The sequence below is a fragment of the Labrus bergylta genome, chromosome 6 (genome assembly GCF_963930695.1).
Source record: "Labrus bergylta chromosome 6, fLabBer1.1, whole genome shotgun sequence".
In the NCBI taxonomy this organism is placed as follows: Eukaryota; Metazoa; Chordata; class Actinopteri; order Labriformes; family Labridae; genus Labrus; species Labrus bergylta.
Genome location: NC_089200.1, coordinates 29,998,761 through 30,021,166, shown reverse-complemented (window position 1 = coordinate 30,021,166; position 22,406 = coordinate 29,998,761). Strand labels below are relative to the sequence as shown.

At 39.0% G+C, this 22,406-nt stretch overlaps 1 protein-coding gene across 3 annotated transcripts; it reads right to left on the bottom strand.

The window, feature by feature from the left end:
- On the bottom strand, positions 1–22,351 carry cc2d2a (coiled-coil and C2 domain containing 2A). 3 transcript variants are annotated; one of them, XM_065956157.1, is made up of 39 exons: positions 22,132–22,351; positions 21,878–21,956; positions 21,102–21,155; positions 20,316–20,393; positions 19,703–19,853; positions 18,872–18,963; positions 18,667–18,768; positions 18,484–18,564; positions 18,172–18,399; positions 17,876–18,035; positions 17,649–17,785; positions 17,430–17,561; positions 14,687–14,896; positions 14,440–14,546; positions 14,182–14,322; positions 13,182–13,338; positions 12,508–12,779; positions 12,126–12,303; positions 11,892–12,045; positions 11,563–11,704; positions 10,383–10,521; positions 10,096–10,299; positions 9,893–9,985; positions 9,082–9,173; positions 8,412–8,426; positions 7,070–7,237; positions 6,895–6,952; positions 6,344–6,453; positions 5,070–5,166; positions 4,540–4,638; positions 4,276–4,452; positions 3,075–3,278; positions 2,903–2,992; positions 2,700–2,813; positions 1,624–1,758; positions 1,382–1,504; positions 1,241–1,299; positions 965–1,142; positions 1–787 (listed from the first exon to the last, which is right to left on the bottom strand). In XM_065956157.1, exons 1-39 carry the CDS (start codon positions 22,143–22,145, stop codon positions 602–604), a joined length of 5,010 nt encoding a protein of 1,669 aa, XP_065812229.1. In that variant the 5' UTR covers positions 22,146–22,351; the 3' UTR covers positions 1–601. The 3 variants fall into 3 exon arrangements, with proteins under 3 accessions (XP_065812229.1, XP_065812230.1, XP_065812231.1); XM_065956158.1 differs by lacking the exon at positions 8,412–8,426 and having other exon boundaries at positions 22,132–22,350; XM_065956159.1 differs by lacking the exon at positions 21,102–21,155 and having other exon boundaries at positions 22,132–22,350.
- Positions 22,352–22,406: the final 55 nt, after the last annotated feature.

Here is a 22,406-nt window from a genome sequence, read left to right as displayed (position 1 = left end):
TTCTGTTGTAGGTCATTTTATTTTGAGAGCACATTGCAACCTGGAAATTAGAAAAATGTTTACAAATAATACATTTTAGTGTTTCAAAACTGAATTAAATACATTTGTTGTAGTAGACACTAAACCATTGCCTATATAATAAATCCTATTTTTGTGAAGGTTAAAATTCCTGGTTTTTGCATTGATTTTGAGTTTTGTGACAATGGAACCCTACAAAGCTGGAAATTTTGCTTGATTAAGTTAAGATCCTTGAAAACGACGTTACATCACTCAGTTTAAAGCCACAGTGCTCAGTCTCAAAAATTTCACATTTTCACCGAATGAGCACAAGTTGCTGGTCTACGGCTGCTTTGATTTGTAAAATGTATTATGTTTGTTTCGCATATTGTGAAGGTCCCATCTTATTAAGTGGGATTTAATGTGCAGATATTAAACTGGTGACTGTTACCAAGATAACCTGTATACACATTATATACATTAGATATACAACAACACAAACATAGTGTGAGTAATGTCATTCAATAAAAATCTTTGTAAAAATAAAGTTACAGCTCATTTTTAGAAAAAGCACAGTGATACACACTGAGATGTGTTTTTCATATTATGTGCGCATCATTGAGGCCAGGTACACCCACACAGACAGGACGTTATTAGGGTAAGGGTGAACATACACAGCCAGGGCAAACTCCACATTTGAAGCGTGAACATTGTGAACCCCGGTGCTGTAGACGGCCTCCACGATGGGCCGGATCTCAGAGAATGGCAGATTCAGAGGGAAACCTGTAATCTACAAAAAAAAAAAAAGAAGTAAAAGGTTTTAATCATCAGACTGTCAATATGAGACTCTTAGTTGACAGTAAGCAGAGAATAGAACTGAATTGATAGATTCATAATGACTGATGGCATAACTTAATGACTCAGTATTACCAAACACTATTTCCAGGCACTGCCCTTTCAGACTCACCTTGTTGTCTCCCAGTAGACTTTGCAGCTCGTGGCGGTGCCCCTCTGCTACGTCCCGCCCCCCCCTGAGCTCCAATTTGGGCAGGAATTGTTTCAGGGTGGTAGTGCAGTAGCGGTTCCAGCGGGTTGGGTGACGAGGACGCCACTCCATGATCCTCTCCTTCAGGATCTTCTCGATTCTACAGAAAAGAGACGAGAAATGTGTTATGTTTCTGACAAGGAATTAAAGCAAATTAAAAAAAAAAAAAAAAAGAGAACATGACTCGTGTTAACTTGCCTGTCCTGAAGCTCTACTGCAGCCGCTCTGACTGTGCGTCGATACACCAGCTCCTCAGGCTACATCAAATCAGAATCATGAGAAAATACAGAACTATGGCTGATCTTGCAACAAGATCACACAGACATTTTGCACACTCACTTGTACACTTGACAGCCCAGGGTGAGAGAAGGATCGTGAGAAAAAGGGCTTCCACAGTTGAGCTTTTGCGATGTCAAAACTCATTGTCATTGGTGACGTATATTCTTGTATATTGAACCACACCTGCAGAAGAATTCAGAGAGAAGTTCATATATATTCTGCAATCTGAAGGCAATGATAATAAAAAAAAAGAAAAGCCACACGATGAATTAGAATATCATATAGCATTTTTCTTCACTTACATTGTCAGCATTGACGAGACAGCCGACTGTTTGCAGCGGGCAGAAGGTGTCGTACTGTCCGTAGAACTGACCACTGCTGGGGTTCCAGATCAGGTACCGGCTCTGCTCATAAGTCAGGACGTACGCCGTGGGTCCCTAAAAAAATCATCGTGCAGCAATAGACAGACAAATGGATATGTGAAAACACAAGTGCTTTAGGCTTTAAGACCCATTTACAAACAATTCTTTTTGAGTCTTTGTCAGTCTAATGTCTTTTTAAAACTTCAAAAAGAGCAGATCAAAGAGAATATATATTTTAATACTATTATTATATTATTATCATTATTTACAAAGACCAAAGATTGATCCACCATGAGCACAGCACTAAGCAACATTAAGTGAAGTTACAGTGGCAAGGAAACACTGCCTTTAAGAGGCAGAAACCTGGAGCAGGACCAGACTCATGTTGAACAGCTATCTGCTGAAACTGTATTTGTGTTGGACAGTGGGATAGAGGGAGAAGCAGAAAGATATGTTGGAGAACGTTGCATTATTCACCTTATATTTGCATTATTACTTTAACATTTTCTCTACTTAATGTTCCATTTTCTACACGTGATGCTTATGTCCACACAGCCCTGCAGTCTTATGACGAGGATGACAGGGCAATAAAACAATGCTAGTGAACAACTGGGATACCCTGCAAAGTCAGCAGCAAAAAATTCATCATTACAGACTGGAAGAAAAATGGCTTATAGACTATTCTCTGGACCCTTGACAAATCTACCAATTCATGTGTGTTATATAACTTATGTATTTGCTGACTGTATTCTTTGTTTGTTTTAAAGCTTGGGAAGCTGTGATGAATTGATAAAGCTTAAAAGAAAAAGGGTTGGACTAGATCATTTTTTCACTTCATCCTACCCCCTTTTCAAACTGGTTAAAAATGGAGACGTTACATGAAGTTTGCTCCAATTGTTATTTGCTGTGTTGTCTGTATATATATTTATGTTTGAAAATAAAAGTAAATATGAATGAATAAATCATCACACTACATAAATCGTTAAACAAACCCTAACAAATGATTTGACACAGACCTCTGGTATGGCAGTGCCGATTATGAGCCAAGCTTTCTTGCCCATGGACAGGAAGTAGTTGCACAACAGCACAGCGTGTTCTTCTTCGTCTCCGGCCAGGAGGGTGAGGAATTGCTAAAAAACAAGAAGAGGAAACAGGAGGTTCTGTAAGAAGGTTTGTTTGCATCCTGCAATAAGCACAGTAAATCAGAGAGTTCACTCACATCACAGGTGCTCCAAAGGTCACAGACACCAGAGAAGGAAACTCGGTCTGGCAGAGAGGGAATGAGAGAGACGAATCGAGCCACCAGGGCCTGTGGAATAAACGAGTCAGTGCGGAAAATTCAAGCAAATATAAAAGAATGCAACCTATTACTACTTCAGGAGATGACTGACCGTGGCCTCCTGGGGGTTGTTGGGGAATTCATCGAGTAGCTCCTGAGGTGGGTTCAGAGGTCGTATGTATCGTGTGATAAAGACTGTCTTCCCGTTGAGGTCTATGATGGTGGTGATGCAGGGTCGGTCAGGGTAACCCTGAGCTGCCTCCCTCTCAAACTTCTCTGAAGCCTGCAGCAGACGCTCGTCCTCCTGGCTGTCAAACTTCATGAAATAGTTCAAAGTGGTTTTTGTAAATGAATCATGTGTTTAAAGTGATGCAGTCATGGATGGATTAATAAAAATGGAGGAGTGTTTGAATGGACAGGTACCTTCATTTCCTTTATCTAACACATGCAGCAGAGCAAAAGCAAGAAAGTGACAGAAAAGAATGACAAGCATAAGAACAACAATAAATAAACTGATGCAAAATCATGTGACTTCAGAGCATGGGCACATTGTTCCAAAACAAGGGACTAAGATTCAATCAAACCTCCATGATTTAACTTCACTCCATAATGATGTTGACTCAACCAGTCAACATCTGCATCTGTCGCTCAGAGGAGCTAAATATATTGTTGTTTTTAATATGAGTAAAAATCTCATATATTAAGACTTCCTTATATAATGTGTTTTATAATTTCATTGTAAGATCATTTCTACCTTATTTGTTTAGATTGAATCTTTTTTCACACATTTTACTGTTGATAATTTTAATGTGTGTAATTGTAATCTATCAAAAGCTCACCATTTCAATAAACTATTTATAAATCTGTTAATTTATAATCTATTTCTACTGATTAATTAAGAATAATGTATTAGGTTTGTATTTTCATTTATTTGATTATTTTAATTATTTTAATCGCTTAAATAGCCTTTTTTTGTTTATTTCATGTATATTTTTGTTTATATTTGCATGAATCGTTTGCCTTTGTCATCTGCTTGTAGAACAGTTTGATTTGCATTATTTGATTGAGTATTGATCGACTGATGGATAGATATTTTCCTTCTGTAATGTGAACTGTTCCTTGTTTTGGTGACAACATGGAAATGCAAAGCTTCACGAAAACAACAGAAACTAACTCTCTAATACTGACATGCAAACATGGAGAGATATTAGAATGTAAACATGTTAAAGGGAGTGATCTGACAACACACATAGAAGCAGGCTGAGCACTGCACATGATCCATCTTTGAGTGTGACACTTCAAACACGGCTAACCTTCTCCCTGATAGTCTCTCCGGGCACCAGCTGAGGCTCGATGGTGATGAACAGTGTGATAAAAGCACCATCACTCAGGCCCCGCAAAATATCATAACCACTGGTGGGGCCATGACTCCGCTCCTTGCTGTACCCGAGCAGCACTGCAGGAGTGTTCACCTTGAATGTTCCATCAATCTACAGAGAAGAATAAAAAAAACAATGAATTCAGGCAGCCGTTCAGACAGTCAGCTGAAACATTTTTTTATCAACAGACAGCCTCACCCTGGACTGAGAGTAAATGGTGCTGAAGGGAATCTTGACTGAGCCGAGCCAGTGCTTCTCCACCCGTGAGTGGATGGATTTCCCTTTGTCCTTATCATTCTGAGGAGCAAAAAGAGCTTTAAATATGAGCCAGAGAACAATGCATTGAACATGTTATATCTATCTGCTATATCGTTATTGCATATTTACCACTGTCACTGTTTTTGCAAACTTACATCTCTTACCTCCAGCAAGTATTTTTACATTCAGTTGACAAGCCTGAATAAATGTTGTATTTCATATATTCGTATATTTTTTTTAAACCAGTAGAAATGTTAAGTTAAATCCTTGATGTATAAATCTCTTCCTATTCTTATTTTTTATATTCTAAGTGCTTATTTATGTATCTATTCTTATATTGTTTTATTTGCTTTGATAACCTGCTGCTGTAACACCACAATTTCACAGTTTGGGATCAATAAAGTAATTCTATTCTATTCTATGTTATCAAGTAGTTCATATGAAAGAAAAGAAAACAGCGTGTGACTCACCACCCCAGTTTCATAAACCATTTCATCAAATATGTTGATGAAGACTTCATCTTTGACTGACTGCAGGCTCGCCGCGCTGTAGTCCCCGTTTGGAGCGCTGCAGAGAGAATGATTTTCACTTTAGCTGTATGTTTGGGCTAGTAAAAGAAAATGTGAACAAAAATAGGATCACAACTAAACATGTTCTTAAACAATATTGTAATGCTATCAGCTATAGCTATAAACGCTATAGCTATATGCCGTATGAAACATTATAAAGCTATTTTATTTTATTATTTTAAAGGCTTTATATGTGATTTTTCACACTTAAATATAATATAAATCAAGTATATCCTCTGAAAATAACTCTGAGTCATGACTGTCTACAATGGGTGTAACACCCGAGTCCCACTGTCTGTGATGTTTTCAGAGTTTTCAGAGTCCTATCTTCACTTTGTTTACATCGCCGGACGGCCGGCTGACTCCTCCCCTCGAGTATAAAAGTTGTTTAATTGAGGGACTAGAGAAAAGAAGAATAACATACTGTACTCACTGCTTAACTGTGTTTCTAGATCACGCTCATTTCAGGTAAATTTACATGCAGTGTGAAGATACGAGCATAATAAAGATCGCTAGCATTAGCATGCTAACACAACAATGCAGCGCAAGTTGTTTTGGTTTCATGCTGGTGCTCAAGGGCGACATCTGCTGGATCAAAAAATCACATATAAAGCCTTTAAAGTACATTTATATAAAACTGGTTAATTCCCTTAATACAACAAACACAGGAAGTCAGAAGGTTTTTCAAGCAGCACTTCCACTTATGAGGTTAGCTAAGTGTTCATTCTTTGGGAGGGTTTTATAAAAAGCTTTTTCATAACAAACATATATGGTAAATTCAAGTGCTCAAAACATGGGCTCTCTAGCGTCTGCCTACTTCATCTTAGCTTGTTTCTCTCATGACTCCCTGATACTCTCAGCATAAAATCCTTCATTTGGTTTAGTGATATTGTTAAAATGATCTGAACCTCATAAATTACAGACTGAATGGCTGCTGTATCATGGGCTGTTAAATCCAGATAAAAGTTTATCAAGGTCATGAACTTCATCATGTCCCCATATAGTGGTCCCTCTAGCACTTGGTTACGGCTATAAAATTGAACCATTTTTTTGTAGTCTATGTTACTGGAGCTGATTTGGATTTGGCCACAGGCAGTAGCAGTGAGTCGCTATCAAATTTGAAAGCTAAGTCAGTGATGTTGCAAATGAAATATTACACAGCTATGACCAGTCACCTGAATGGCAGCTGCAGCTCCTCGTTCCAGCAGGGGTTTGGTCCATCAGCTGTGGTGGTTTGAAGAACTGTGCGCTGGAAGGAAACCTCCACAAAGGGCCTCACTTGTACCTTCGCCACGGAAAAAACAAAAAAACAACGTATTAGCTACAATTTACTTCTTTGGAGTTGAACTGATGGACACGTGATTAAACATCCCTCAGTGGCTCCGCTGCGTTCACAGATTTCTGACGTTTTTCATATTTAGTCCCTTTGATGTTGTTGAAAAGCATTTTTTTATTCTATCAACAAATTTTTCATTCTATCAACAGATAGCACACATCAAAATGTAAAAATAAATCTTAAGGACAGGGGCCGTAAATGACAGACTTCATGGCAGTCCATCTCGTACATAACAACTGATGCATTGTTAGCCTTTATGAGATAACCATCTGAAGGGAAATGTCTTTAATCTTCTACAAAACGTCCCCTGGAATCTGTCAAATATAAAATCCTGACTCTGTCTAGAACACAGATCAGAAGCCTTTGAAGATCTTGAGGTTGGGAGGTTACCTGGTTACAGAGCCAATCGCTGCCCTGGATGGCACCCTGAGACGTCTGACCTAGAATACTGTAACAAGACACAAAGTTTACGGATCAGTCAGGTGTTTAAAGGGCGTCAGTATGTTTGATGACAAATGAGGTCTTTTTTTTTTCCTCTAACTTGACTTTGACTTTCAACACTCACTTGATCTGTGGCCTGCGGACGGGGACGTCGTAGGCCCGCAGGATGTTTATCAACAGCTTTATGTCCCCATCGGACAGATTCTGAGCCGTCACCTTCTTTCTCTCTTTCCTCTGAGGTTTCAGGGGACGCTTGGGCTCAGCCAGCTTGAAGAGGTTTAGTCCCAGAATCCTGATTGACACAACACACAGTGGTTATTATTTAGTCAACAACCAATGAGGGACGTCAAACTGTGTCATTGAAACTGATAAAGACACTGAATGCTAAACCGAAGAAAGTAAGGAGAGATTAGAGATCATTGTGATTCAACGTAAGGGATTATTGCCACCAACAGTACTCGGTCCCTCCAGGTATTTACATGTTTATTCAAATAAAATACTCATGTTTCCCACAATATTTTCATTTTCATGGCTTTTTTATTTCATTTTAGTAAAAACTAGTAGAAAAGTATCCAGAGTCTGTTTCCTAGTCTGCTCATTATGTATCTTTTATGAACTATGATCTGATATGGACACAGCAGAAAGAGGATTTTTTGACTTTTTTGAACAACACACAAAAACAAACAAATTACTTGCTATGTTGGGGCTTATTAAAGGATTTAAGCATGTCTCACTATAGTTTAAGTAAGTACATTTAAAAAAACAATAGGCATATTTAGAGTTTCATTAAGAGGAATAGAGCCACATTACGGTTACATTTTGCATCCAATACAAATAAATCATATCTGATAGATCAACCTCTATTAGTTTCTTGCAGTTGCAAATTAATTATTCTGATATAAGTGGCAATTTATAAAAATAAAATCAATATTCTTCCTGTCATTTAAAGATTAGTTAATAAAATATATTAGAATAATTAAAAAAAGACACAGTTTTGGAGAGGCAATGGCCAACGCAGGAACAGTGGCACACTTGATTCTAAAACATGTTTGAACAATTACTAACCTTTCACATGAATGTCTTCTTCAGGGTATGTATGCCTAATAACCTCCTATTGTTGCTACCCAATACTCTGAAGAAGATTGTCATCAGTGGTCAATTACAAAAACTGTTGTTTGCATTATGTCTGAAAGTATGCTACTCGTTTTCTCTCCACCGTTAAAATATCTGAGAACAAGTTTAGAAAAACGGTGCTGTTTAAGTTTTAAAAAAATTAAAAAAATCCTCTTCCTTGCTGTGAAAAAGAATCCCATGATCAAATTGAAATGGTATCTTTAGAATACTGGAAGGACCTAATACTGAACCTGGTCTATGGGCACTACAGTGCTGGATCTCAGGGTTCAAACTACTTGGAGAATCAGAGACACAGAGGGAGGGAGAAAAAGAAAGAAACTCTAAGCACATACCCCGGACCTGCACCACTGTTCAAAACGAATGAGAAGAAGAATCAAAGGAAATAGAACAGAAAGAACTTAAAGATTCACATTAAAGAATAAACCCATCAGCAGGCGTGTCATTGATGTAACTTATTGACATCAATCGGAACAAATGCAATCAAGGACTTATTTCTAGTTAGCATGTCCACATGTTATGAAACCAGCTCTTTAAAAAAGGTTTCCATCAGTTCCAGAGGAGAGCGTTCATCAGCGGGGAGAATACTGAGTTCAAGATCAAACAGACTGAAGCAGCACAAGGCCAGAACACAAACCTCCATCAGCGTGTGATTTATCAAGCTGTCACTCTTTTTGACGGGTTGATTTGACTCCTGATCACACAGTTCACATCAATCCAACTTATCAGACCTTTTCTTTACAACCTGAGCGAGGAGTTCAGGCTTTCTTTTTCTAATTTATCAACTTTTGACAAGTAGAATAGAGGTGGTACATATTACCATAATGTAATGATACATTTCAACACTGGAGGCTACAGTTCCTATTAGTGCTTGAATGATGTGATCAGCAGGAAATAAATATTTGAAATGGATAAAACAAACATGAAAACATATACTGTATGTTGTGAAAGATGGGAGTGAGTTAGATAATTAAATCTGTTAATAATGCGTGTGGGAGTATTTACCCGATGCTCGGTATCTCCTCCTCGATCACCAAATCAGACAGCAGGTAGTGATGCTTGGCAAGAATGAATCTGTGAATGACTGATTCTCGGATCTGCAAGAAGAAAAGTTTGAATTTCACAGCCAAATAAACCAAAATGTGCCTGGAGAGTTTTCAGAATCTGTACCTCCTACAAAATCCTCTCTTTAGAGTTAGACCCTTCATTTGAATCATCATTAAACAAACGTGTAGTTAATCAACCTTTAACTTTAACTCCTTCAGAAGACATCATGCCAAATTCAAACTTTCACACAGAGATGATTTGTGTTTGAATGTGAAAAGCAGTTATCATAGGGATTTTAACATCAACTGGAAAATATGTACAACTAATGATACTTACCGGTACATTCTAAAATAATACTTCTTCTCAAAAAGACTTACCGTACATAAATATACTGATCTTAAGATGAAAAAAATATTTATTGCAACAAAAACCTTCTTAGATGAGGCGTTTCTGTGTTCTGATTGTAATATAGTAAGTCTTAAGGTTTTTATTTCCAGCTCAAATCATCATTATTTTTTCAAAGCTGCCAGCGCTTTGTGAAACAGTCTCAGGTTGGTTAAGCACCAAAACTTCTTGAATAAATCACGGAGACAGTCCTGGTTTGGACTAAAATAATGAATCAATGTATTTAGGTTTCACATGTGACACAGCAGTCTCCCAGGTGAGAAAGAAAGGACACAAAGGAAACAGATGCTGTGTGTATAGAATATGCTGACAGGAAAATCAGTTTCTGCAAACAAATGTCAAGAGATGCTATAACACCACTCACCTTCTGAAGGTATTTGGCCACCAAGGCTCGATGGGAATCTAGATGTTCGTTAGTATCAATTATCTCTCCTTCTTTGAGTCTCTTCTCATAATCCTGAAATAATTTTGAACCAAAAGGAAAAGAATCAGTCTCTAGCTAATAAATCCTAATTTCTGCCATGTCTGTTATAATGTGCAGTAGAGTAAATATCTAGAGGGGCTGACCTGGAACACCTTATCAGTGACCTCCCTCTCCAGAGCAGGGACACACTTGTAATTTCGAAACTCTGCAACTTCCTGGTTTCTGAGCCTGAGCAGGCGAAATCTTTTAGATCTCTCCAACTCTTCATCAGTGACAAAGTTAAACTCCTCCTGCAGCTGTTCCAGACGGAAGTATTCAGGAGCTGTGACCTCTCCACTGCTGGCCACCTGGTGGATCATACATAAAGAATGAAGTCTATTGAACTTACAAACACAAAGTCTCACGTTCAGTTTTATACTTTGATACCCACTTTTAGCAGCTGCATGATCGCAGCATTTTTTGGATCGTTGGGGTCCAGTCTCGACTGTGTGGCCCACTCGCCAATTTTTTTCATGTCGTAAAGTCCAGATGCTCCGATGTATGTGACAGGATCAAAGCGGGCCAAGCCACTAAAACCAAAGAGACAGAAGGAGATTCAGTAGAATAAAATCAATAACTTTTGATTTTTTGCTACACAGACAATGTTCAGAGTTTGACACCTGTATATTGCCCAAAGATTTCAAACACGATAGATTCTTAAAGATTACTTTCCTGCCATTCTACAATACAGTTCATTTAGCAGACGTACATCAGAGAGTAAGTACAACAAAAGCCAGGATCTATAAAGGAGGACACAACTTCAGTAAGTGCAAACTAACAGCTTTGAGTCAGACTGGATACACAGGTGCTGACAGGCAGTGCACGGAGACAATGCTCAGATTGTTTTATTTAAATATACCATCAGTGAAAGCATCAACGGCTTCTTATGAGAATTCTAATCAGCATCAACACCATCAAAATGATCATGATAGTGGTCACCATTATTATCATCATCATTGTCAGTCCCATCACTATCATTAAGTGTGTAGGTGTTCATGAAAGACATGGATAAGCATTATGCTTTTTCTTTATCTCTTCCTGGTTGATCTTCTGAGTAACATAGCTGGTCCCAAAGATAAAGCCATGCAAGGCTAAGAATATTATTCATTCATTAAATCAGTAATGATTAATTAGATTTTGGGATATTGCATCATTTTTTATTGATCATTTTAATAGTTTATGAGCTATGTTGTTAGACATGGGAGTGTTGCTGTGTTCAGCTAACATTAATGTCTCCGTTTAAGATTTTCATTCCTTCTGAACTGTTGAAAGCATCAGTGCAGAGGCTTGCTCAGGAAGTTACCCTGCTACATAAACTCTGACACAAAAAGTGATTGACTGCTTTTATTAAACATATTTCAAGTCAGAGCAACTTGCCAAGTTTCTTTCATTCTGACATACACTTAAAAAACCACAGGATGCCTGCAGGGAAGGGAAATGCATTCATGAGTATACATCAACAGCTGTTGCATGCTTTGGAAGTGGTGGGCAGTGATTCAAATCACACAGGATGTGTAGTTCAAGGACAACGACAGACAAAGCCGGCAGTTTTATCCTTTAAGTGTCATTACCTGTGTTTTCCTTGTTGTAACACATGAGGCGCAAGTGGGACATCGTCGTCCCCGACCCCCCACGAGACACAGCAGGAGAGCTTCCCAGAGGTCAACAGGGTCTGTCTGTCACTGCCGTCAGCCTCGAAGGACAGCGGCACGTCTGAGGATGCATACAGAGAGAAAGAGAGACAGGAAGACAAGATTGAAGATAACTTAAAATAAAAAAAATAATCTCCTGGCCGACAACTGTGACAGCTATGAATTTCATTCAGATATACATATTACTCCCAGAGTGGAAAGTGTTTTGTGTGTTTAAGATGTGAGCTAGTGTCAAAAAAGGCGTTTACCACTTCCTACTCCCTCATGGTCAAACATCACTCTTTGGTTGCTGCTAAACTCAAATTCCTCCACAGGGGCATTGCCTGCCAACACCGACGGTTCAGGTACTGGGATGAACACTTGAGCCAGTAGGGAGCATGAAGAGCCGATCTCCTCAAAGACCTACAAGTTCACAAGAAGGAATGAGAAACTAGAATAATCTAATTGTAGAAATGCCGATTAGACAAAATGCTATCTGGTACCTGCAAATTGATGCTTTGCGGACAGTTAACGATCTTGAGATTAAAAATCTGGCCAAAGTGGACTCTGAAGTCGGTGTTCAGGGAGCGGCTGTCTGTTCTGGAAACTTCTTTGTCGTTGTACAGGATCTTGGTGAAAAGAGAATGCCTTGTGACATCCTCTCTACGAGCTGTTTCAGCCCTACAACAAGGAGAAAAGAAACATGAAAACAAAACATCAAAGTGACAGCGTAGAACATTTTCATGAGTGGATTTATTTCCTATCAAAATAATGTTACTTCTTCTCTTTGAACAAGTGGGAAAAGTTGCCATTTTGTTATAGAATAAAGTGATTTTTTTAAAGTTCTTTCTAAAGGAAAAAGTGTCTGTGTGACCGTGTTCATACCTCGGGCAGAGTTCTGTGGCCGTGATATTTCCAGATGCAGACAACTCGGGGATCAGGACGGACTCTCCTGGTTTCCTGCGAATCCTGGAGGCTTTCTCTCTGACCTGCTGCTCTATGGAGTCTAACTCCGGCTTCTCTGGAGGCTCCGGCTTTGAGGGCCCCTCTTCAACGGGCCCCTCTGATTCGCTCGCCTCCCGGTCCTCATCTTCTTCTTCTGTGTCGTCCTGTGACTGACCTTTCTTCTTCTTTTTCCTCTTCTTCTTTTTGGCTTTCTGAAAACGGGAAACAAAGGATAGAACTGTTTTAAGACTTATGTGTTGATTAAATCAAGGACTTAAAGATTTATCTTCAACATGAATAAATGGTACGTTTACATCTAAGGACTAAAACTGGGAAGATTTAAGTTTATATAAATAAACAAATATTTCAAAGGAATAAACCAATGCTTGATTCAGGGCTGATATTTACAATGTCAATTACAATATATATATTAATAACTGGTCAGAGTTCTCTGGTGGAAATAAACTCTATGTTTTAGTGACAATGCTCCTTCATTTCTTTAAACTTAGTTTTCTCTTGAAATGTATTGTACTCATCTGGAAACAAATGACCAATTTATCTGCGATCATTAAACATCGGCCTGGTAGATTTATTATCCCAGCGCCTGTCAGTACCTGTTTCCTTCTCCAGAGTTTCCACTCTTCCAGCTGTTCCTTGTACTCTGCCAGCTTTCTCTGGTAGTCCTCCTCGCTCTCAGCCTCCCATTCCACAATCTCTGCCAAGATTTCCTCTTCATACTCTCGCTCATCTGTCGCCCGGTCCACATTCTCTCTGGAGAAAGAGGTTGAAAAAAGGCCCATAAATGTCAAGAATACTGTCCAATATGTTAAACTGAACATACATAGGTTAAACAGCAAGCATAATCTGTGGGAAGTAGTGTATACTGAGAATTTGACCAGAAAAATATACCCTTGAACAAAATGTACAAGCAGAAAGTGTTGGGTTCATGCCAGATCTTTTACAGTAGGAAGCCCATAAAGCATCTTCTTGCTACCAGTCGTCTCACATTGTTATTCTACTTTTTGGATAAATAAGGGAAAGTATCCCAAACATGTCACATTTCTCTGTTCAAAGCAACCTTACAACACTGAAAAGAATCCTCTCTCACAGAGCACAGTATTCTCTTGCATGTTACACAAACAATGTGTTGAAACCTAACTAACCATTTAAACACAAAAATCACCTAATAGCAATAGCAAAAAGGAACCGAAAACATGGCAGAGTTAGACTAACAACTCCTGTATTCTACGAGGAAAAAGTTCTGTTGCTGTTAAAGGAGTATGGCTGCTTTGAAGAGAGTGATGTAAATATGATTTCTACCCTTTTGACCAAAGTCTATCTCTGTAGGGATCATGTCTGACATGTTATCAGGATGTTTCAGAAAAAATGTGGAGCCCATTAATGACCAAACAAGCACCTTTTGGTGGACGTGCATTTAATGGGCACGATTGCCCCTTACAACTGTGGGCAATCCCAAACTTTTTTTTTATCCATTGGTTTTGAAGACCCCAATAAATGTAATATAAGTCCAGGTTGATAAGATCATCAAAGCTGAAGGGGACAGCACCGGTAAATGCAATACTGTAAATTCTCTAACTGCACAAAGAGATTTACCTTCTGAGGTAGAGCTTGTAAGGAGTGTTTGTGTATTTCTGAAAGTCTCTCAGGGCCTTCATATCCTTCCACATTTTAACAATGTTCTTCAGCAGGGTCCTGTCTTTCTCCTGCTCACTGTCCCGCAGCTGCCGAGTGTTCCTGGAATATTCACGGGGGGTCGGGGGAAATAAAGCAGGAATATTGCCTGTTACGTTGCTAAAGGTACCTGGTTATCATCTAAATAGTGCTTTGATGGGAAACATCTGGATTACTCACCTGACCTCCAGACTGTACTCAGATATCCTCCGCTGCATGGCTTGACTGAGGCTCTGCCCGCCATGGATGTTAAGCATATTTCGCAGTGCACTCCTCAATCCATGCAGCTGCAGCATATGGGAAACAAACAACACACCATATAGTCCATAAACGTCTCATGTGAGGAATTCATAGACATTCTTAGAGAAACGTTGAAAGTCGTTGTGACAGCTTTACTACTCAGAGAAAGCTGGATGGTGAAGTTTACCTTGTCTGTTAGATGACCTGTGAGGTTATTGCGCTGCCTGGTGAGGTACTGATCATACAGCTGTGCAAGACGGGCCCCCAAGACATGTTCACGACTGAAGAGTGGGTGATGAGAGAAGATCAGCCCAGAGACATCCACATCCAGCTGGTAGTCTCCTTCAGGGTCCGCTGCACCAGCAATATACAGATTTGCATACTTGGACTTTATAGCCTGCAGGAAAGAGCAACATCATTTATCATGCAATGTTCTGGAAAATGATACTCACTTATGAAATATGCTGGTGCCTCCCTCAAGTGTATTTAAGAATGAGTGCAATCTTAAAGGGAGCATGAAAGAGGATTCAAAGCACCGGCAGGGAGAGCTGTAATGAAAAGTCATGCATGAAAACAAAGCACCATAACCAACAAATCAAAATCAATTGGATGATCTGTTTACTGGATGATGACATGTGGAAGATTTGTTTCTATAAAATGAAAATACATGCGAAGACAGAAGTTCTTTTATATTACTTATTACATACAGTACATGCTTGTTTAACATGAAGACAACCCCAGCATGTCAGTGACATCAGTGTTGTGACCTGTGATGCTGGAATTCTTAGTTTTTTTCTTGGTTTATATATTTGTCATTCTTTTCCTCTTTGGGCAGCCACACCTTTGAAATATCTGAGATTTATTAACTTGAGATGTTTTTAAAAAAGACACAGATGGACCATGCGATCATATAGTTGTTAGCTGATCAGCTGTCAGCACTGACTTCTTCCATCATAAAAAATTCCGGTCCTGAATAGATATGAGGACTGTTGTTCACATTTTTTAATCCTCTGACTTGACCTCTTCAAATCTCTCTGCGACAGTGGTTCTCAACCTGTGGGTCTCTGAGCTGTTTTCAGTGGGTTGCGAATGCGTGCCTGGAAATAATTTTTTTTGCAAATGTCTATAGAGAATTCAATTTCTTCCGTCTCTTTGTTCTGTAACATGTTTAGTTCCATCTAAGGTCCAATCTGCACCATTTTTCTTTAAATATATTTGCATGGTTGCAAACTTCAGACATTTTGGGTTGCAATTAACTGTAAATGACTTACAAATGTACTCTGAAATTAAAAATGACTTTACATCATTTGTCATCGAGCATTCACACACAACTTACCTTCTTTAATGAATCAAAAATATGTAACTCTTACACACACATGTAGAAAAAAACCTTTTACAAGCACTTTACATTTTCAACAACATGCATGTGAAACAAACAAAACAAAGACGGCTCTGAACAATCTGATTGTCTCTTCCCCAAAGATAATGTCCCTCTAAATACCCACGCTCCTGGTATGTGTAGGCAAGTAGCTGACATAGCTACACGGTGCTCTTTAAGGCTTCAAATGTGTGCAAGTCTGTCAGCTCGCTGGGAAACCTTTATCTAATGAGGATATCCTGTAGCTCTCACAAATAGAAGCTGAGAGGAGTGATACAATTAATAAAGTAATTACCGGTACATTCAGTGATCTGGAAGCACGCAGGTCTAATGCACTAAAGGGAGCTAACATGATATTCACTGATAGTTTCTGTCTGATTAAATTATCATGTTTGTAACATAGTTCTTAAAATCTTTGAGGGAATGATATGATGTTGAATATTTATGTTGCCTGTTCTATACCGGAGACAAGGATGGTAAATATGAAGGTGTTGTGTTTCAACGTGGAGAATAATACTAAATTTAACCCTTCAAAAACATAAACGTCTTCATGTCTGTTGATTATTGTCAGTTGTAAATCCAACCTATAGTCGTATGACATTCATAAAGTGCATCACTGTACTGCAGATGTAGGGCCTTTAATTAGCAATAGCAATATACCATTAGCACATAGTATAGCCGTTATGATTTAATATTTATTGTGAAACTATAAGTTCAACCTGGCTCAGAGAAGCTGTGCATTATTGCCTGGGCAATATATATGCCAGTAAACAATATCACTACATCAGGAAACACAATATTCACATCTTTACATGTGAAATATGAATCTTAAATTGATAGTGTGGAGCATCATTTCAGTGTATTAACACAGTACATCGCCTCACTTAAATTCATTAATCTTTTGTTAAACATCTGCAAGAATAGGGTGAGTCGAGGGATACTCTCATCTCTGACACCTGTTTTAAAGTTGTATCAGGATAATCTTCATGAAGTATTGGGTTATGTGCATTGTGTGATGGTTTGACCATGTGTCAGGGTGCCAGTTAGGTTTTAAGCCTAACGGTACTGAAGTCATGTCAGTCAGTATCTTTTATGAAAGAGAGTCAACCGTACAACGGTCCTAAAAAGCAGAACTCTTTTAAGGACCCACATTGACAAAACCAAACAGTAATTTAAACACTCAACAATCAACCAATAAACAGAGTAAATACAGTGGTCAAACAAAACAGGAAGACGCATATTTCAAATTCACCTGTTTTATACAAATAACCATCCAGCTTGTATTTCTATAAATACACATAATGCTCAGTGGCTGTCTGCAGAGATATTGGCAAAGATAAATTGCATACACCTCTGCACTTTTCCCTGATGTCCCCCTCCCCCCATGTTCTTTTGTACCAAATGTCAAACCTGGTCCTTTTGCTCTTTTTTAAAAATGGCACACGCGTTAGAGAACCCCCCCAATTTAAGTGTGCCACAATACTTTGAGTTTACGAGTGTGCACTGAAGAAAGATTTGCCAAATAAAGAGTAACAATGAGTGTGGGTCTGACCTTTCTGTACACAGTCTGCAGTGCGGGATCGAGGTCGTCCTCCATGTTGAAGAGAGGGGGTCGAGTGGACGACTCCTTTATGGGGTCAGGCAGAGCCATGATCCTGCCGTCATCTCCAAACCACTTCTTTCCCTTCATAAGGACATTAAAAAAAGGGATATCTGAAAGAATTCATTAACGACAGATAACAGACATGTGGGGCATGTTCGATGAGATTACCTCCTCCATTTTCAGAATGCGGTTCTCCAGAATGTTCTCGTTGGTGAGGGAGACAGGCGGCCTCTCCCCGACATATAGACCCTCGTCCTCCAGGTAACGAGGCTTCATGTTTTCTGGCAGTTTGATGGAGGTTGGGACTGCCACGATAACAGATAAACACTGTTAAATGATGTATTAAAAGCGTTGGATGTTAAGTGTGGTAGGTCGTTTTGTACATAAAAGAATACCTGTTCGAAAACTGGGCGTAAAGAGAAGCTCACTCTCTCTCTGAACAAGCTGCCGGTACCCAACATACTCTGCTTTCTTCATCTCCAGGAAGTCGTGCGATGACTGTTCAATGACGAACAGATCCTCCCCTTCATCTTGAACAAGAGGAGCTTCTTCGTCCTACGGCAGGATAAAGAACATGAGGCATTCACAAATCGACTTTGTCTTGTGCAACTGCTGCAAAAACAAAGGACAGAGGGAAAAAAAATCATCATATACAGAGATCATCTATACATTATAGTCAACGTTATCTTACCTGGTTTTCATTTTCATCTTGATTATCTTCACCTTCTCCAACAACTTCCTTGTCTTCAGCTTCTTCTTCTCCTTCTTCTTCTCCTTCTTCACCTTGGTCAACTTCTACTGTTTTTTTCTGTTTATGTCTCTTCCTGCCTAATTTCTGAGCTCCATCTTGTGGCTCTGGCTCAAAGTTGAAAGTAAAGAAGTTGAATGCCTCTTCTGAGGTTGGTAGGTCTTTTTCTGTCTGAATTTGGAAAAGAAGATAAATAATTAAAACCAAGAAAATTATATTCTTAAAAGATCATTTCAATCTTGTTTACAGCCTCACTCGTTTTTCTGCTTCTCTGAACTTGATCCTGGGGCCGAGGGTCAGAGGGTCATCATGGCGTCTTGCTCTGTCTAGATCAAACTGTCAAACACTGGGAGTTAAACTTCCACTACTGGATCGATTAAGATGTACCATCATTGCTGGAAGTATGTTTGGCCACAGTTGATATAACTTGATGCTCACCTCTCGGTCAAACCTGGTCACAGTGTCTCTGTCTCTGAGTCCTTGTAGGCGACTTGGTGGCTCCAGAGGGGCTTCCTGCTCCTGGAGACTTTCACCTTTTGACTTGAGCACAAGAGGACATACTCACATGTCAATATTTTTCATCTGCAGGACAAAAGTCAAAGTCCTTTAAAGCTATTTTTTGCCAAAAAAAAGTTGGGTTTACTCTGGCAGCGTTCAGTTTCTCTTGCAAGCGTCGTGTCACTAAGTCGTCTAAATGCTGAGAGCCAGGAGAATGTAGAATTTTTGAAGAGCGACCTAGAAGACCAAAAAACATGACAAAAGTATCAGTAACAGCTACTTGAAATGTGAATAACTTTGTATCTGTTTTTACCATGTCAAGAGTTGTAAAGTGGCACGTGGCATGTACGTATGTTTAATGTATACAGACACAAATACAAAAAAAAAGAAACATAAAGCAAAGAAAGAAAGATGTGGAAGCAGGGATCCATAATGTATATCTTACATCAGCGTTTGAACAAAGGACACCACCAAGTCAGCAGCTCTCTTAATGGCCTCTAATACTTGTCCTCATGCATTGATTACAGATTCAGTTTACTGTTTAATTATTATTAAATTAAAGTATTATTATTATTATTATTATTATTATTATTTTTGCAATGAAAAAAAAAACACCTCTTTGAAGATTTAATAGACTGAATAAGCAAAAAAATAGAATCTGTTTTACTTAAAGGCAGTGCATGATAAATTCAAACAGATGATCTCATACCAAATGTTGGTACAGAGTGAAAGTCATCCTCTGCATTTCTTTACATCACAGCCAACATTCTCTTTGTGTTCTTTCGGTTGTTATTTTCATCTGTGTGAAAGTATTGCATTAGTTTATTTAGAGATGTTTGGGTAATTCTATCCAAATGATACATTTTCTCCATTAAAACACCTTTTAATATTGCACAAAAGTACTGGTCATTTCTTGTGATTCTTTGCACTGGAAGAGACCAAAAGGCATGAAGGGAAAGAAGACCTGGACACTAACCTTTCAGAGATCCAGTCGGAGGTCTTGACAAAACTGCAGACTTTTCACCTGCTTGATCAGCTGACTCCTCGTCTTCACTGCGGTGTTGAACAGACGAGATCTCCTCCAAACCGCCTTCTTCATGCTGCTGGTATGAAGACTGTTCAAGCAGCTGAAACACACCAAGAGATGATGATACCAGAATTTTAGACATTATGATGATGTAAGTAAGAGTAAAAAAATATCTGTACCTATCCGATGTTGGGAACTTTTTGTTTTAGATTTTTTTTAAATTGCATGGCCAACTCCAAATAACAAATGTGTTGTCAACAGTTTGGTATGAAAACTTTGCAAAAGTAGTTGTACAATAAAGACAGTGTGTAGGAGTTCTGCTGCAATTTTTGGTGGATTCAATCCTCTCCTAAGCACCCGTCTTATAAAATAGATACTTTCAATATAATTGTTTGTTAAAATAAAGCTGAATGTTTAGCTTAAAAATATGTGGCATAGAAGTACTGAACATTTTGACAACATTTACATATAATATTAGAGTTTTGAAGTTAATACATAACATATACATAACATAACCATATAACAGTTATTATTGGATTAAAGAATGAAGGTGGAAGCGTACCCTTTTCTTCCTCTCTCTTTGTGTCCTAAAAGTGCGTTTCAGAGTCTCTCCTGGATCTTCTTCACTGGTTTCAGGTTCCTAGTGTGACACAGGTATACTGTTAAACAGCAAGCAACATCCAGGCAGCAAATGCGCAGAGGTGCTGCTCGACAACAGGCAAGGCAGGCAACTGCTTGGGGCCCCAGACCAATAAGGGGGCCCCTGAGGGTTCACAAACTTAAACAAAAGCAGTGGCCAAAATTTCAGTATAGGAAACCTCCCTAAGGGGGCCCCATCAGACAGCACTCACTCTTGTGAGTTGCATGCATTATTGCAGTGAAAAACAAAGTTTGTCAATAAAATAAAGAAAGAAAATTGAAGAGGAATTATCCATCTATAGGAGAGAAAAAATAAACTGGAAAGAAGAAGAGGAGTAAGCATCGTCTGGCAGACATAATCGTGATGAACGCTGGATGGATTGCCCCTTGATTTTTGCCTAGGGCCCCACCAGACTCTAGCATCACCACTGCAAATGTGCACTCTCCCTTTATTCACACTATGTTGCACAGCTGGAAAGGGGCTATAGTTTTTAAAGAGAGCAGAATATTGGTGTTGAGCAGCCAGCAAAACACACACACACACACACACACACACACACACACACACACACACACACACACACACACACACACACACACACACACACACACACACACACACACACACACACACACACACACACACACACACACACACACACACACAAACTACAGCCTGTAGGCTAAGCTACAAAACACACACACCAACCTTTATTGTAGTTTGTAGTTTTCCCTTACTCATTTTGGTAGACGGAACCAGAGCCTGTCGAGTATAATGACATTACTAAGGAGTTAGCAGCTCTTTTTCCTGTGTGTGAGTGTGTGTTTCTGACTGTGAGTGTGTGTACAGTGAAGCTAACACTCCTCCCAGTCATGTTGAGTCTTGTCAAAGCAGGGCTCTCTCAGGGGCTGATGCCAGTCCACACAAACAACACAGACATCTTTGACAAAAAGCCATTTTTGTTTCACCATTGCACTGTTTTAGATAAACATAATTTACTAAATTTTTGAGGACTTTATAAAGATGAAGTCTGCCAGTGGGATCGGCACCAGGGGCCACAGCCCGAGGAGACTGTGAGGTCCCATACAGACGCACTACATTCAGACAAACTGTTCTGTCAGTCAAAGGAAATAAATATTACTCACAATAAGAGACTCAAACATATGCAGCCTTCAAAACACACCTCAAACAGTGGATAAAAGAAAACCAAGTCTGTGACCACCTTTAACCTCTATTATTGTCATGTGTCACTTTGTATTTGTATTTTATTTGTAATTTGTCTTTCACTGTTACCTGCCTAGGGACAACAGATGGAAACTAGCACTTATAATAGCTAATAGCTATACTAATAGCTATAATCTGACATTTTTACATCTGTTATTGTTACAGCTGTTCATTAATATGCACTGTCCCTAACAAATAAATAAATAAATAAATAACACAAGATCGTATTTATCTGTAATAGCATTATTGTAATGATTCACCTGAACGTCATCCTCGTCTCTGTTCTTCAAAGTTTCTTTCAGAGCTCGACGTTTCTTTCGCAGTTTTTCACGAATATCTCTGAAACAGAAGATTTGTTTACAACACAGCCAGAGGAGCTAACGCTAGCTTTGATAGCCAGCTGAAAGTGTCATCTCAGACACGTAAAAGCTTTCTGCACTCAAGTGGTTAAGTTAATATATCATATAGTTAATATCACCGTTTTCAGAACCAAGAAGGAAGCAGATAAACTTACCCTGAAGAGGCCATGATGCTTTTCTTTACAATAAATTGAGCATAAAGCGACCTGAAGTTGTGGTTTAGTCCGTATCGAAACCGACTTACTTCACACAATATTACACCGACATTAATATCACCTGGTCCTGACTTTTCATTTCTTTGAGGGAGATATTTTCTCCATCATTACTGAGCAAACGATCACCGTTATCGCTGCCTAGTAACGGGATAAACTACTTCTCAACCGAACATGAAAATTACCGCCGATGCGTCCGAAGGGTCTCCCGTTTGTCG